Source organism: Pristiophorus japonicus, chromosome 2 (genome assembly GCF_044704955.1).
Source record: "Pristiophorus japonicus isolate sPriJap1 chromosome 2, sPriJap1.hap1, whole genome shotgun sequence".
Lineage (NCBI taxonomy): Eukaryota > Metazoa > Chordata > Chondrichthyes > Pristiophoridae > Pristiophorus > Pristiophorus japonicus.
In genome coordinates, this window is record NC_091978.1 from 37,308,298 (window position 1) to 37,325,105 (window position 16,808).

The 16,808-nt window shown below is 46.5% G+C and overlaps 2 protein-coding genes across 5 annotated transcripts in view; one reads left to right on the plus strand and one right to left on the minus strand.

Annotated features, from left to right (window-relative positions):
* Positions 1 to 10,767, minus strand: part of ptcd3 (pentatricopeptide repeat domain 3) — a 56,581-nt gene extending 45,814 nt beyond the window's left edge. For 2 of the 4 annotated variants that reach the window (XM_070866859.1, XM_070866862.1), the window contains exons 1-5: positions 10,634 to 10,767; positions 4,261 to 4,313; positions 4,092 to 4,131; positions 3,427 to 3,472; positions 3,268 to 3,336 (exon numbers count right to left, since the gene is read on the minus strand). In XM_070866859.1, the coding sequence (XP_070722960.1) occupies positions 3,268 to 3,336; positions 3,427 to 3,472; positions 4,092 to 4,131; positions 4,261 to 4,313; positions 10,634 to 10,758 (333 nt within the window). In that variant the 5' untranslated portion in view covers positions 10,759 to 10,767. Of the gene's footprint in view, positions 1 to 3,267; positions 3,337 to 3,426; positions 3,473 to 4,091; positions 4,132 to 4,260; positions 4,314 to 10,048; positions 10,203 to 10,289; positions 10,316 to 10,633 lie in introns of those variants that run through there. The other 2 variants (XM_070866861.1, XM_070866860.1) reach the window with 2 other exon arrangements.
* Positions 10,768 to 10,825: 58 nt separating this feature from the next.
* Positions 10,826 to 16,808, plus strand: part of polr1a (RNA polymerase I subunit A) — a 56,592-nt gene continuing 50,609 nt past the window's right edge. The window contains exon 1 of the mRNA XM_070859673.1: positions 10,826 to 11,202. Within this exon, the coding sequence (XP_070715774.1) occupies positions 11,126 to 11,202 (77 nt within the window). The 5' untranslated portion in view covers positions 10,826 to 11,125. The remainder of the gene's footprint in view (positions 11,203 to 16,808) is intronic.

Below are 16,808 nucleotides of genomic sequence, written 5' to 3' on the forward strand. Positions count from 1 at the left end.
ACTGGACCCAACCCGCGCCCCGCCCCCCCCTCCACCCAAACCGACCTCCCTCCCACCCCACCCTCACCGGACCCAACCTGACCTCCCCCCCCCCCCACCCGTGCTCCCGACCACCCCCCCCCCCCCCCCACCCCCTCGATCCGACCTGCGCTCCCGACCCGACCCAACGCCACCTACCTGTAAATCTGGTGCTGGGGACGGGCCCTGCCTGAAGTCTTGGGCCCGGTCGCCGGGCCCATTCAGCCTCTCCTCCCTCCCCCCCCCCCACTTCTTCTCTCCTCCCCCCGCCATCCCTCCCCCTGCACCCCCTCTACCCCACTCCTCCCCCTCCCCTCAGTGTCAGAAACACAGACACTGACAGAGAGTGAGAGACACACACAGACAGACAGAGAGATGGAGACACTGACAGAGACACACTGTGGGGTGTGGGCATCCCAGCACACTGTTGGAGGGCTCCCGATGCTGCAGTCGGCAAGTAGAAAATGTTTTATTTATTGATTAAAAAAAAAATTATTTCTTATTAATTTTTTTTGATTGATTTATTGATGTTTTTATCATTTATTATTGATGATGGCTCTTTATTTGTAAAACTGAAGTGTTTAATGTTCGTAAACTCCCCCCCCCCCCCCCCATTCCCTACGCCTGATTTGTAACCTACGCCTGATTTTCTGAAGTGTAGACAAGGTTTTTTTGAGCGTACAAAAATCTTCACTTACTCCATTCTAAGTTAGTTTGGAGTAAGTTTTCACTGCTGAAACTTTGAAAACAGGCCTAAGTGGCCGGACACGCCCCCTTTTGAAAAAAAAAATTTTGTTCCAAAGTGAAACTGTTCTAACTGACTAGAACTGGAGCAAACTAAATGCCGAGAATTTGAATTTCTAAGATACTCCGTTCTACACCAGTTGCTCCAAAAAATCAGGAGCAACTGAGGCCGAAACTTGGGCCCATAGATTCCACATCATCCAAGCTGATGTTCTTCCTTACTATTGCATTAATCTCCTCTTTAACGAGTAACGCTACCCCACCTCCTTTTCCTTCATGAATATTGAATACCCCTGGATGTTGAGTTCCCAGCCTTGGTTACCCTGGAGCCATATCTCTGTAATCCCAATTACATCATATCTGTTAACAGCTATCTGCGCAGTTAATTCATCCACCTTATTACGAGTGCTCCTCGCATTGAGACTCAGAGCCTTCAGGCTTGTTTTTTTTTTTTTTTAAACACACTTTGTCCTTTTAGAATTATGTTGTAATGTGGCTCTTGTTGATTTTTGCCCTTGATTTCTCTGCCCTCCACTCTTGTTTTTCTCCTTCCTACCTTTGCTTCTGCCCCCTTTTTACTTCCCTGACTCCCTGCGTAGATTCCCATCCCCCTGCCATATTAGATTAACCCTCCCCAACAGCACTAGCAAACACTCCGCCTAGGACATCGGTTCCAGTCCTGCCCAGACGCAGACCGTCCGGTTTGTACTGGTTCCACCTCCCCCAGAACCGGTTCCAATATCCCAGGAATTTGAATCCCTCCCCTTCGCATCATTGCTCAAGCCACGTATTCATCTGAACTATCCTGCTATTCCTACTCTGACTAGCACGTGGCACTGATAGCAATCCTGAGATTACTACCTTTGAGATCCTACTTTTTAATTTAACTCCTAGCTCCCTAAGTTCAGCTTGTAGGACCTCATCCCATTTTTTACCTATATCGTTGATACCTATATGCACCATGACAGCTCCGAGACATCCTCGACCCTTGCAACAGGGAGGCAACATACTATCCTGGAGTCTCAGTTACGGTCGCAGAAACGCCTATCTATTCCCCTTACAATAAAATCCCCTACCACTATAGCTCTCCCACTCTTTTTCCTGCCCTCCTGTGCAGCAGAGCCACCCCTGGTGCCATAAACTTGGCTGCTGCTGCCTTCCCCAGATGAGCCATCTCCCCCACCCCCCCCCCGCCAGTACCCAAAATGGTATATCTGTTTTGGAGGGAGATGACCGCAGCTAATGTTGATAAAAAAGTTTTAATGCATTTTGTACCATGAAAGTTCACATGAAGATAGTGAGGGGCAAGGGAAGAGTATTTTTGATTTAAAAAATAAATTTGCAAAACTGTCAATTCCCTGAACAGTCTCTCCCTCGACCCAGTCTGGATTTACATTCCTTTTCGTATACATTTAAAACATAAAAGCATCAGATGAAGATTTTGTATTGACGGATGTCCCCTTACACTGTGCAAACAGGCTGCTGCGCTCGTTTGTGGCAACTGTAAAATTTTCAAGAGAATTGCTGGGCAGTTAGCACAACTCTATAGCAGAAATTAGGATTTTGATGTCGAAGCGGATAATCAGTTAAGTCAGAACTTGACATTTAGCACATATGGAAATCCAGAACTCGCTGTCCATTTCAAAGCTGATAATGACAGCGCACTCAAGAGTACACCATCATATCGACTGCAAATTCTGCCCCATCCACATTATGTAACCTATGTCGGTAACATGAGTTACACAAGTTTCCATTTGGACTTTGACACAAATATCGGGTATATCAAAAGGTCAAAAGATTGGTAGGTTAAGTTGTTTATAAGTAGTGTGCTGAGAAATGGTCACATCCTTAAAAGTCACTAGATGAGAATCATAAAAGCAGTTCCTTCTTTTGGCTGTCTGAATCACTACCCATCCTTCTTTCTATTTCATTTTTTATTCTCTCCTCACAGGACAATTCTCTCATTCCAGGAATCAGTCTGGTGAACCTTCATTGCACTCCCTCTAAGGCAAGTATATCCTTCCTTGGTAAGGAGACCAAAACTGTACAGTGCTCCAGGTGCGGTTTCCTCAAGGCCCTATATAATTGCAGTAAGACTTCTTTACTTTTATACTTCAATTCTTTTGTAATAAAAGCTAACATAACACTTGCTTGCTATACCTGCAATGGTAACTTTCAACCTTGATACAAGAGAAAAAAAAGAGATCGTTGGTCACAGAATTACAGGTAACAGTTCAATCAAATGGGCTTTGGAACAGTCCAAGACACCCCTGAGCTCTTGGACAGGACTGCTGCCGTGTGTAGACTGCCACTCAGCGCCCACACAATGCTGAATTCTAACCACTCTACGTTGTTGGGTCCTTTGACAGGGGCATAGTCTCATCCTTTTTGGAGTGGAAACGGGTCATCCTCGATAGGCGGGACTGCCTAATAAAATATTCATGGAAAGCAAGGCGGCTCAAATGCAACATGCAGTCAACAAGGTTGCCATGTTGGCGTACTTACAAACTCAGGCGATGTCCTGGGAATAAGGTATGGGTCATCTTGGAACCTGTAATGTACAGCTGTGTGGTCCTGTGAACCAAAGCAAACACATTGAATATCGACAGCCAACACAGAAAAAAACTTCTTTCAAGTAGAAGATTATATAATAAAAATACCCACTCTGTTCACTGTAGCAGCAAGAGCTTGAAGGACTGCTAATTTGTCCCTAGGAAACAAAAAGTTGACAGCACTAGCTGAATATTAGCTAATGTAAAAATCAAAATCAGCAAAGTTAATATTTCAGTAATCTTGTACTAGTTCCCCCTTTACATAGAATTTACAGCACAGAATCAGGCCCAACTGGTCCATGCCCTTGTTTATGCTCCACACAAGCCTCCTCCCACACCTCTTCATCTAATCCTATCAGCAGAAACTTCTAATTTCTCCCTGAAGTACTTATCTAGCTTCCCCTTAAATGCATCTATGTTATTTGCCTTAACTACTCCTGGGGTAGCAAATTTCACATTCTAACTACTTAGAAACATTTCAACGCAGTAAGGCGTTACATGGATGCATATATTATTCTTGTGCTACATTCTTAATCCATCAGGTCAAATTGTTCACCATCAGTGGCATACTGGGAACCATTCGCACTGCACCCTACAATTAAAAATTACATGTGGCTGTATTGACATTTCAGTGGCAACACCGAAGAGACACATTCTGAATCATCATTAACATCCACCAATCATCTTCCTACCGTGTTTTAATTATTGTAGCACAATTCATGTAGAATACTTTGGCTGAGCTGGTTAGAGCACAACATTAGAAAATAAAGCACTTACCAAGTTTTTTTTCTTGGAACGACTATTTCTTCTGCAGTATCTTAAAAACAGAAACACAACAGTGAATCCCCCAGTGAGGTTTGGCAGGATAGTACATGGCCAGAAATGGGATCTGTCGGCCCAAACAACTGGGACCTATAGCAACACTACCAGCAATGACAAAAGTTACCTGTCTGTTTGGGTGTAGCGTACTGACAGAGAAAAGGACTTGTGGAATAATTCCTGTCAAACAAAATTAGTAACATTAAATCAGTATTTGTAAAAAAAACAGAGTGTTACCACTAAATCACACTGACCCCTCCCTCCCCGCCATAAGAGTTTACAGCACAGCAGGAGGCCACTTGGCTAATCATGTCTGTGCCAGCTCGTGGCTGCAGCAATCCAAAGCTAATCCAGCTCTCTCCTCAAAGATTCCCATCCCCAGTGAATAAGCTGTATGCTCTCTATGGCTCAAAGGGAATAAGGGGCTCACCTTTTCAGAATGGTCTGAGAATTTGAACTAAGAATATCTAGGAGGAGGCGGGAGCTCGGAGCAGCGCGAGTCCGGGGTCGGCGAGAGGCGTACCGGTGCAGCTACAGGGAGAAGGCAAAAAAACAAAGGTGACGTCACAGCCTAGGGGGTAAGTGATTGGCTGGTGATTGGTGAGTAGTTTTTCTTTTTCTTCTTATATTGGTCAGTAACTTTTAACATTGTTATTACCAGTTTAAGTGTATCTAAGGGTTAAGTCATGGCAGGAGAGCTCGGTCGGGTGTTATGCTCCTCCTGTACCATGTGGGAACTCAGGGACGCTTCCGGTGTCCCTGACGACTACGTGTGTGAGAAGTGTATCCGCCTCCAGCTCCTGACGGTCCGCGTTGCGGAATTGGAGCTGAGGGTGGATTCACTCTGGAGCATCCACGATGCTGAGAATGACGTGAGTATCACGTGTAGTGAGTTGGTCTTACCGCAGGGAAAGGGTCCACAGCCAGATAGGGAATGGAAGACCAACAGGAAGAGTAGAGCAAGGAAGGTAGTGCAGGGGTCCCCTGCGGTCATCCCCCTGCAAAACAGATACACCGCTTTGGGTACTGTTGAGGGGAATGACTCATCAGGGGAGGGCAGCAGCAGCCGCCAAGTTCATGGCACCGTGGCTGGCTCTGCTGCACAGGAGGGCAAGAAAAAGAGTGGGAGAGCGATAGTGATAGGGGATTCAATTGTGAGGGGAATAGATAGGCGTTTCTGCGGCCGCAACCGAGACTCCAGGATGGTATGTTGCCTCCCTGGTGCAAGGGTCAAGGATGTCTCGGAGCGGGTGCAGGACATTCTGAAATGGGAGGGAGAACAGCCAGTTGTCGTGGTGCACATTGGTACCAACGACATAGGCAAAAAAAGGGATGAGGTCCTACGAAACGAATTTAAGGAGCTAGGAGCTAAATTAAAAAGTAGGACCTCAAAAGTAGTAATCTCGGGATTGCTACCAGTGCCACGTGATAGTCAGAGTAGGAATCGCAGGATAGCGCAGATGAATACGTGGCTTGAGCAGTGGTGCAGCAGGGAGGGATTCAAATTCCTGGGGCATTGGGACCGGTTCTGGGGGAGGTGGGACCAGTACAAACCGGACGGTCTGCACCTGGGCAGGACTGGAACCAATGTCCTAGGGGGAGTGTTTGCTAGTGCTGTTGGGGAGGATTTAAACTAATATGGCAGGGGGATGGGAACCAATGCAGGGAGACAGAGGGAAACAAAAAGGAGCCAAAAGCAAAAGACAGAAAGGAGATGAGGAAAAGTGTAGGGCAGAGAAACCCAAGGCAAAGAACAAAAAGGGCCACTGTACAGCAAAATTCTAAAAGGACAAAGGGTGTTAATAAAACAAGCCTGAAGGCTTTGTGTCTTAATGCAAGGAGTATCCGCAATAAGGTGGATGAATTAATTGTGCAAATAGATGTTAACAAATATGATGTGATTGGGATTACGGAGACGTGGCTCCAGGATGATCAGGGCTGGGAACTCAACATTCAGGGGTATTCAACATTCAGGAAGGATAGAATAAAAGGAAAAGGAGGTGGGGTAGCATTGCTGGTTAAAGAGGAGATTAATGCAATAGTTAGGAAAGACATTAGCTTGGATGATGTGGAATCTATATGGGTAGAGCTGCAGAACACCAAAGGGCAAAAAACGTTAGTAGGAGTTGTGTACAGACCTCCAAACAGTAGTAGGGATGTTGGGGAGGGCATCAAACAGGAAATTAGGGGTGCATGCAATAAAGGTGTAGCAGTTATAATGGGTGACTTTAATATGCACATAGATTGGGCTAGCCAAACTGGAAGCAATACGGTGGAGGAGGATTTCCTGGAGTGCATAAGGGATGGTTTTCTAGACCAATATGTTGAGGAACCAACTAGGGGGGAGGCCATCTTAGACTGGGTGTTGTGTAATGAGAGAGGATTAATTAGCAATCTCATTGTGCGAGGCCCCTTGGGGAAGAGTGACCATAATATGGTGGAATTCTGCATTAGGATGGAGAATGAAACAGTAATTTCAGAGACCATGGTCCAGAACTTAAAGAAGGGTAACTTTGAAGGTATGAGGCGTGAATTGGCTAGGATAGATTGGCGAATGATACTTAGGGGGTTGACTGTGGATGGGCAATGGCAGACATTTAGAGACCGCATGGATGAAGTACAACAATTGTACATTCCTGTCTGGCGTAAAAATAAAAAGGGGAAGGTGGCTCAACCGTGGCTATCTAGGGAAATCAGGGATAGTATTAAAGCCAAGGAAGTGGCATACAAATTGGCCAGAAATAGCAGCGAACCTGGGGACTGGGAGAAATTTAGAACTCAGCAGAGGAGGACAAAGGGTTTGATTAGGACAGGGAAAATGGAGTACGAGAAGAAGCTTGCAGGGAACATTAAGGCGGATTGCAAAAGTTTCTATAGGTATGTAAAGAGAAAAAGGTTGGTGAAGACAAACGTAGGTCCCCTGCAGTCAGAATCAGGGGAAGTCATAACGGGGAACAAAGAAATGGCGGATCAATTGAACAAGTACTTTGGTTCGGTATTCACTAAGGAGGATACAAACAACCTTCCGGATATAAAAGGGGTCAGAGGGTCTAGTAAGGAAGAGGAACTGAGGGAAATCTTTATTAGTCGGGAAATTGTGTTGGGGAAATTGATGGGATTGAAGGCAGATAAATCCCCAGGGCCTGATGGCCTGCATCCTAGAGTACTTAAGGAGGTGGCCTTGGAAATAGCGGATGCATTGACAGTCATTTTCCAACATTCCATTGACTCTGGATCAGTTCCTATGGAGTGGAGGGTAGCCAATGTAACCCCACTTTTTAAAAAAGGAGGGAGAGAGAAAACAGGGAATTATAGACCGGTCAGCCTGACCTCAGTAGTGGGTAAAATGATGGAATCAATTATTAAGGATGTCATAGCAGTGCATCTGGAAAATGGTGACATGATAGGTCGAAGTCAGCATGGATTTGTGAAAGGGAAATCATGCTTGACAAATCTTCTGGAATTTTTTGAGGATGTTTCCAGTAAAGTGGACAAAGGAGAACCAGTTGATGTGGTATATTTGGACTTTCAGAAGGCTTTCGACAAGGTCCCACACAAGAGATTAATGTGCAAAGTTAAAGCACATGGGATTGGGGGTAGTGTGCTGACGTGGATTGAGAACTGGTTGTCAGACAGGAAGCAAAGAGTAGGAGTAAACGGGTACTTTTCAGAATGGCAGGCAGTGACTAGTGGAGTGCCGCAAGGTTCTGTGCTGGGGCCCCAGCTGTTTACATTGTACATTAATGATTTAGACGAGGGGATTAAATGCAGTATCTCCAAATTTGCGGATGATACTAAGTTGGGTGGCAGTGTGAGCTGCGAGGAGGATGCTATTAGGCTGCAGAGTGACTTGGATAGGTTAGGTGAGTGGGCAAATGCATGGCAGATGAAGTATAATGTGGATAAATGTGAGGTTATCCACTTTGGTGGTAAAAACAGAGAGACAGACTATTATCTGAATGGTGACAGATTAGGAAAAGGGAAGGTGCAACGAGACCTGGGTGTCATGGTACATCAGTCATTGAAGGTTGGCATGCAGGTACAGCAGGCGGTTAAGAAAGCAAATGGCATGTTGGCCTTCATAGCGAGGGGATTTGAATACAGGGGCAGGGAGGTGTTGCTACAGTTGTACAGGGCCTTGGTGAGGCCACACCTGGAGTATTGTGTACAGTTTTGGTCTCCTAACTTGAGGAAGGACATTCTTGCTATTGAGGGAGTGCAGCGAAGGTTCACCAGACTGATTCCCGGGATGGCGGGACTGACCTATCAAGAAAGATTGGATCAATTGGGCTTGTATTCACTGGAGTTCAGAAGAATGAGAGGGGACCTCATAGAAACGTTTAAAATTCTGACGGGTTTAGACAGGTTAGATGCAGAAAGAATGTTCCCAATGTTGGGGAGGTCCAGAACCAGGGGTCACAGTCTGAGGATAAGGGGTAAGCCATTTAGGACCGAGATGAGGAGAAACTTCTTCACCCAGAGAGTGGTGAACCTGTGGAATTCTCTACCACAGAAAGTAGTTGAGGCCAATTCACTAAATATATTCAAAAGGGAGTTAGATGAAGTCCTTACTACTCGGGGGATCAAGGGTTATGGCGAGAAAGCAGGAAGGGGGTACTGAAGTTTCATGTTCAGCCATGAACTCATTGAATGGCGGTGCAGGCTAGAAGGGCTGAATGGCCTGCTCCTGCACCTATTTTCTATGTTTCTATGTTTCTAAAAATGCATCATCAGGTAATAGATCACTGCCAAATCCCCACATCTGGTTTTGGGACTCCATTCCTTCAAAAGCATAAAAGGAGGGTAGGAGAAATTTTGTTTATGAAAAAAAGGCCAACCAAGAAACGCTGTAATGATTTGGGCGTCATGTGGGAACTCCAGGACGCTTCCCGTGTCCTAGACAACCACGCGTGCAAGAAGTGTAGTCAGCTGGAGGAGCTCAAGCCCATGAGGGTGAGGGCGATGGTTCCTCTGGGAGTACAGCCAGAGCCAAGGAGAAATATCTGGAAAGCAATAGTGATAGGAAATTCAATAGTCAAGGGAACAGACAGGCGTTTCTGTGGCCGCAGATGTGATTCCAGGATGGTATGTTGCCTCCCTGGGTTAAGGATGTCACTGAGCAGCAGGTCCATATCAGTATCAATGACGTAGGTAGAGAGGGATGAGGTCCTGCAGGCAGATTTTAGGGAGCGAGGAAAGAGATTAAAAAGTATGACGTCAAAAGGTAGTAATCGCCGGTTTACTCCTGGTGTCACAAGCCAGTGAGCATAGAAATAGGAGGATAGAGCAGAGGAGTGTGTGGCTGGAGAGCTTTGGATTCCTGGGACATTGGGACATGTTCAGGGGGAGGTGGGACCAGTCATAGAATCAGAGAATGGTTACAGTACAGAGGGGGGGGGGGGGACATTTGGCCTGCTGAGCCTGTGCCGGCTCTCTGCAAGAGCACTTCCGCTAGTCCTTTCCCCATAGCCCTGCAAATTTTGTTCTCATCTTTTCCTTCACTTATCCAATTCTCCTTTGAAAGCCACGGCTGACTACCACCCTCTCAGGCAGTGCATCCCAGATCCCAACCACTGGCTGCATAAAAAGGGTTTTCCTCATGTCGCCTTTGGTTCTTCTGCAAATCACCTTAAATCAGTGTCCTCCGATTCTTGACCTTTCCGCCAATGTTTCTCTCTACCTGGACCCCCTCAAGATTTTGAACACCTCCATCAAATCTCCTCTTGGCCTTCTCTGCTCTAAGAACAACAACCCCAACTTCTCCAATCTATCCACATAGCTGAAGTCCCTCATCCCGGTTATTATTCTTGTAAATCTTTTCTGCACCCTCTCCAAGGCCTTCACATCCTTTCTAAAGTGTGATGCCCAGAATTTTAGAGGTTCGTCATAACTTCCTTGCTTCCTTCCTTACTTACAAAAGGCCCAGGATCCCGTATGCTTTGTCAACCATTCTATGCAAGAAACGGCAGTGTTGCCCGGGCAAACAATGAACCAGTTTACATTTAGCATAAATGCGACATTACAGTTGAACATAGAAATTTACAGCGCAGAAGGATCACATCAATGCAATCAGATTACTGATAAAGCAGCGTGCAGCAGCCGAGTGATTGCAGCGCCGAGCACGTGGCTTCCCTGAATAATGGAACGCTGTCTCACTCAAGGACCATGGAACGCGCACTCGCTCGAGCGTCCTTGAACAATAGCCCCGGATTGCGTTCTACAATCGAACGCGGGGGACCGAAACATTCCACCGCCCATTCATAAAGATCTGGCGTGGGGAGGGTTTGGATCACGCGCTCGTACTACAGCCGTTGATCGACTCGACTCCCCTCCCCCTCCGGAGATGTCAGGCGGCGCGGCTCGGCCTACCCTGCGCGCTCTCGCCCGCATCGCAGGCCGCCAAGATGGCAGTGAGTGGTGGGGGGGGGGGAAGCAGGAGCTTCAAAGTGCAACCCACCCGACTCCTGCCGCCGCACCAATGGGTTAGATAACTGCCTCACCTGTGCGCTCTGACGATGATGATACTGCTGCTGCTGTTGCTGCCGCCGTCACCCCTCTCCAGCTGCTGAGCCGCGCCGGTCCTGCCGACCAGCCGGCGGCAGGCGCGCACGCAGGGCGCCGCCATCTTGCTTCTCGGCGCACAGCCTGGCGGGAAGGCGCGGCACCTACCAACAGCCGCTCGAGGGAGAGCTTCAAACTGAGATTCACCGAAAGAAAGAGCATTTCAAACCGCAGCGACTCGAGCCGCATGAAATACCTGGTGTGGTATCAGTTAGATATTTTCTGTTCACACCTCATGGTGCACCTTGTTGTTTTAATCGGTGCACTGGGTTGATAGATTGTGTGTGACCACCCCCCTCTTCTCAACTGTGTTCAGGGTTGCCCTGACACCCCCCCTCCCCCCCATGTGGTGGCTGTTGCTGAAGTTAAAATAGTTGTTTTATTTCATACTTTCTTTATATTTACCCCCACCACCCCGTGAAGGCAACAAAATGTTCATTGGGAAAGAAATCCCCTGGAGACGCCTGGAGAGCATTTCGTTCAACGTGTACTCAGCGGAAGAAATCAGGTCAGAGTACCCAGCAAAGGCATGTTGTGGCAGGCGGCTAGATTCAGCAATCCGGCCTTTGCAGCCTCACTTTGCACCACACACTCCTTATTAACGATTTCGTTCAATGTTAAGCAAACGTTTTCAATTAATTTGTGGTGACACTTAACATTTCTTGTCTTATTTTCTGATAGTACATTGCACAATCTTTAAAATAGCTGACTGTCTTTCATAAATTAGAACTAGTGGGTACTCAGGAATGTGAAGGACTGGAGATGTTTGCACATGTATCAATATTTGCAGAAACATTTAAAAAACACTACTTGGCAAGTCTACAGAAACTAAGGTAGAGGTAGAAAAGATGTTTCCACTTGCGGGGGAGAAACAGAACTAGGGGCCAGAAATATTAACTGACTAGGCTCTAATGGAGCATAAAGGCCGGCATGGACTGGTTGGGCTGAATGGCCTGTTTCTGTGTCGCATATCCTATGTAATGATAGTTACTGTACCTGGGGCCGTCTTTCGTGTTCTCGCCATCCTCAGTGAATCATATATCCTCGTTGATCCCACTGGTAACAACGATTTATCATGGCAAAATTACTTCAAGAGAAACATGTGATGGATTGCGATCTGCGTAGATCAGTGCCTGATCAGACTAGGGCAAAACCTCAAAACAATGTGTTGTGGTTAACCTTGAGGGGTTGAACCTACTCAGATGGGATTGGGCCCAGATAAAAATAACATCCCAGCGGATGTGTTAGCAGCGACACACTGTGCCAAGTGCACCTGCTGCACTATTGCTAGATCCTTGTCTGGCGGACCAGCTAAATTGTCCTCATCCACTCAGACCAAAGTTGAGGATATGAGACACATAACATCCTACTACCTGTCCTATAGGCAACCGGTTCCGACAACCAGAGTCCAAATGGAGACGACGAAAGAGAGAAGGATGACGGGTGCCCCAGCTAGTCAACAGCGCAGGGAGCACTAGCTAGCATCTGAACCCAAATGTACTATAATAGCCTATATGCAATCAAGGGTACAGATAAAGAGACAGTCTTAGGCGATTTCAAGGATAGACCCAACGCTAAATGACGAGAATTGGTATTCTAGAAACATAGAAACATAGAAAATAGGTGCAGGAGTAGCCCATTCGGCCCTTCTAGCCTGCACCGCCATTCAATGAGTTCATGGCTGAATATGCAACTTCAGTACCCCATTCCTGCTTTCTCACCATACCCCTTGATCCCCCTAGTAGTAAGGACTTCATCTAACTCCTTTTTGAATATATTTAGTGAATTGGCCTAAACAACTTTCTGTGGTAGAGAATTCCACAGGTTCACTACTCTCTGGGTGAAGAAATTCCTCCTCATCTCGGTCCTAAATGGCTTACCCCTTATCCTTAGACTGTGTCCCCTGGTTCTGGACTTCCCCAACATTGGGAACATTCTTCCTGCATCTAACCTGTCTAAACCCGTCAGAATTTTAAACGTTTCTATGAGGTCCCCTCTCATTCTTCTGAACTCCAGTGAATACAAGCCCAGTTGATCCAGTCTTTCTTGATAGGTTAGTCCCGCCATCCCGGGAATCAGTCTGGTGAACCTTCGCTGCACTCCCTCAAGAGCAAGAATGTCCTTCCTCAGGTTTGGAGACCAAAACTGTACACAATACTCCAGGTGTGGCCTCACCAAGGCCCTGTACAACTGCAGCAACACCTCCCTGCCCCTGTACTCAAATCCCCTCGCTATGAAGGCCAACATGCCATTTGCTTTCTTAACTGCCTGCTGTACCTGCATGCCAACCTTCAATGACTGATGTACCATGCACCTCCCCTTTTCCTAATCTGTCACCATTCAGATAATAGTCTGTCTCTCTGTTTTTACCACCAAAGTGGATAACCTCACATTTATCCACATAATACTTCATGTGCCATGCATTTGCCCACTCACCTAACCTATCCAAGTCGCTCTGCAGCCTCATAGCATCCTCCTCGCAGCTCACACTGCCACCCAACTCAGTGTCATCCGCAAATTTGGAGATACTACATTTAATCCCCTCGTCTAAATCATTAATGTACAGTGTAAACAGCTGGGGCCCCAGCACAGAACCTTGCGGTACCCCACTAGTCACTGCCTGCCATTCTGAAAAGTGCCCATTTACTCCTACTCTTTGCTTCCTGTCTGACAACCAGTTCTCAATCCATGTCAGCACACTACCCCCAATCCCATGTGCTTTAACTTTGCACATTAATCTCTTGTGTGGGACCTTGCCGAAAGCCTTCTGAAAGTCCAAATATACCACATCAACTGGTTCTCCCTTGTCCACTCTACTGGAAACATCCTCAAAAAATGCAAGAAGATTTGTCAAGCATGATTTCCCTTTCACAAATCCATGCTGACTTGGACCTATCATATTACCTCTTTCCAAATGCACTGCTATGACATCCTTAATAATTGATTCCATCATTTTACCCACTACCGATGTCAGGCTGACCGGTCTATAATTCCCTGTTATCTCTCTCCCTCCTTTTTTAAAAAGTGGGGTTACATTGGCTACCCTCCACTCTATAGGAACTGATCCAGAGTCAATGGAATGTTGGAAAATGACTGTCAATGCATCCACTATTTCCAAGGCCACCTCCTTAAGTACTCTGGGATGCAGTCCATCAGGCCCTGGGGATTTATCGGCCTTCAATCCCATCAATTTCCCCAACACAATTTCCCGACTAACAAGGATTTCCCTCAGTTCCTCCTCCTTACTAGACCCTCCGACCCCTTTTATATCCGGAAGGTTGTTTGTGTCCTCCTTAGTGAATACTGAACCAAATTACTTGTTCAATTGGTCCGCCATTTCTTTGTTCCCCGATATGACTTCCCCTGATTCTGACTGCAGGGGACCTACGTTTGTCTTTACTAACCTTTTTCTCTTTACATATCTATAGAAACTTTTGCAATCCGTCTTAATGTTCCCTGCAAGCTTCTTCTCGTACTCCATTTTCCCTGCACTAATCAAACCCTTTGCCCTCCTCTGCTGAGTTCTAAATTTCTCCCAGTCCCCGGGTTCGCTGCTATTTCTGGCCAATTTGTATGCTACTTCCTTGGCTTTAATACTATCCCTGATTTCCCTTGATAGCCACGGTTGAGCCACCTTCCCTTTTTTTATTTTTACGCCAGACAAGAATGTACAATTGTTGTAGTTCATCCATGCGGTCTCTAAATGTCTGCCATTGCCCATCCACAGTCAACCCCTTCAGTATCATTCGCCAATCTATCCTAGCCAATTCATGCCTCATACCTTCAAAGTTACCCTTCTTTAAGTTCTGGACCATGGTCTCTGAATTAACTGTTTCATTCTCCATCCTAATGCAGAATTCCACCATATTATGGTCATTCTACCCAAAGGGGCCTCGCATAACGAGATTGCTAATTAATCCTCTCTCATTACACAACACCCAGTCTAAGATGGCCTCCCCCCTAGTTGGTTCCTCGACATATTGGTCTAAAAAAACATCCCTTATGCACTCCAGGAAATCCTCCTCCACCGTATTGCTTCCAGTTTGGTTAGCCCAATCTATGTGCATATTAAAGTCACCCATTATAACTGCTGCACCTTTATTCTGACGCCCATGAAGATATATGAGGCCCCGCGACACTCCACCCTCTGCCATCAGCAGGCCCAGCCCACCCCGCGCCTTGGGATGTTTCACTAGATTAAAAGTGCTATATAAATACAAGTTGTTGTTGTCAAGGAGCAGCAGTATAAAAGGATGATCAGCTGGGCATTACAAGTGGCCATGAGGGAAAAGCGTGAAAGACTCGCTGTATGAATTGAGGCAAGGGAAGGGCAATGCTAGTGTGAACTGGGGGCAGAGAAGAAGAGTGGCTCTGTGAATCTGACCCAAATTTCCTTGCAAGAAATGAGGTTGAATTCAAGCAATTTTGCAATTTTTCTATGGGCTTGGTGATGGGTTTCTGTAATTGTCAGAGATCTGGCTGAGCAAAAGGGTGATTTTTATCTTTTCATTTTATGTGTAATTATTGCAGAAAGCAAGTATGTTGTCTCTGTGAAGTGCCTTTGCACGCCTTGCTACTTTTAAAGGTTCTATTTAAAAGCAAGTTGTTTTTTTTGTTGATAAACCTTTCAACTGTACCCGCTGCATTAATTACTGAAAATGTAGATTTCTTGTCTATTCGCACAGTACACTGATACTGTGTTCTCCACATATCTGCTTAATTAGATACATATATTTTATTGTTAATTCCAAGGGAAAAGATCATGGCAGCCTGTTTGGTTGGTTCCAAAGTTCAAAACGTATCATGCTGTACTCTCTCTTGTATTGCTGAATAACTTAATTTTCCAAAAAGCTATGCAGCTTCCTTTTAAACCTTCTTAACCTTCCTTGCTGCTATGCTCCACCTCACAGTTGATAAGCTGCCCGCTGGAATGGAGCTAAATGACAGAACCAGTTGGAAGCTGTTCAACTTTCGCCGTCTCCAGGCCAGGTACAAGACCACTCCAACCTCTGTCGTCCAGCTACAGTATGCGGACGACACCTGTGTCTGTGCACACACAGAGACTGAACTCCAGGATATTCGACGTATTTACCGAGGCGTATGAAAGCATAGGCCTCACGCTAAACATTAGTAAGACAAAGGTCCTACACCAGCCTGTCCTCGCCGCACAGCACTGCCCCCCAAGATCCACGGCGTGGCCCTGGACAACGTGGACCACTTCCCCTATCTCGGGAGTCTCCTATCAACAAGAGCAGGCATTGATGATGAGATCCAACACCGCCTCCAGCGTGCCAGTGCAGCCTTCGGCTGCCTGAGGAAAAGAGTGTTTGAAGATCAGTCCCTCAAAACTGTCACCAAGCTCATGGTCTACAGGGCCGTAGTAATTAATACCCGCCCTCCTGTATGGCTCAGAGACGTGGACCATGTACAGTAAACACTTCAAGTCGCTGGAGAAATACCATCAGCACTGCCTCTGCAAGATCCTGCAAATCCCCTGGGAGGACAGACGCACCAACGTCTGTGTTTTTGACCAGGCCAACATCCCCAGCATTGAAGCACTGACCACACTTGATCAGCTCCGCTGGGCAGGCCACATAGTTCGCATGCCAGACACGAGACTCCCAAAGCAAGCGCTCAACTCAGAACTCGTTCACGGCAAACGAGCCAAAGTTGGGCAGAGGAAATGTTACAAGGACACCCTCAAAGCCTCCCTGATAAAGTGCGACATCCCCACTGACACCTAGGAGTCCTTGGCCATAGACCGCCCTAAGTGGAGGAATTGCATTCGGGAGGGCACCGATCTCCTTGAATATCGTCGCCGATAGCATGCAGAAATCAAGCGCAGGCAGCGGAAAGAGCATGCGGCAAACCAGTCCCACCCACCCCTTCCCTCAACGACTATCTGTCCCACCTGTGACAGAGTCTGTGGCTCTCGTATTGGACTGTTCAGCCACCAAAGAACTCATTTCAGGAGTGGAAGAAGTCTTCCTCGATTCCGAGGGACTGCCTATGATGATGATGATGCTGATGACTCTTGCTCAAGTACTGTACCTAAATCACTTCAATACTTAATTTAAAAAAAAGTAATTAAAGATCTCCCTCCTGTCAGATGAA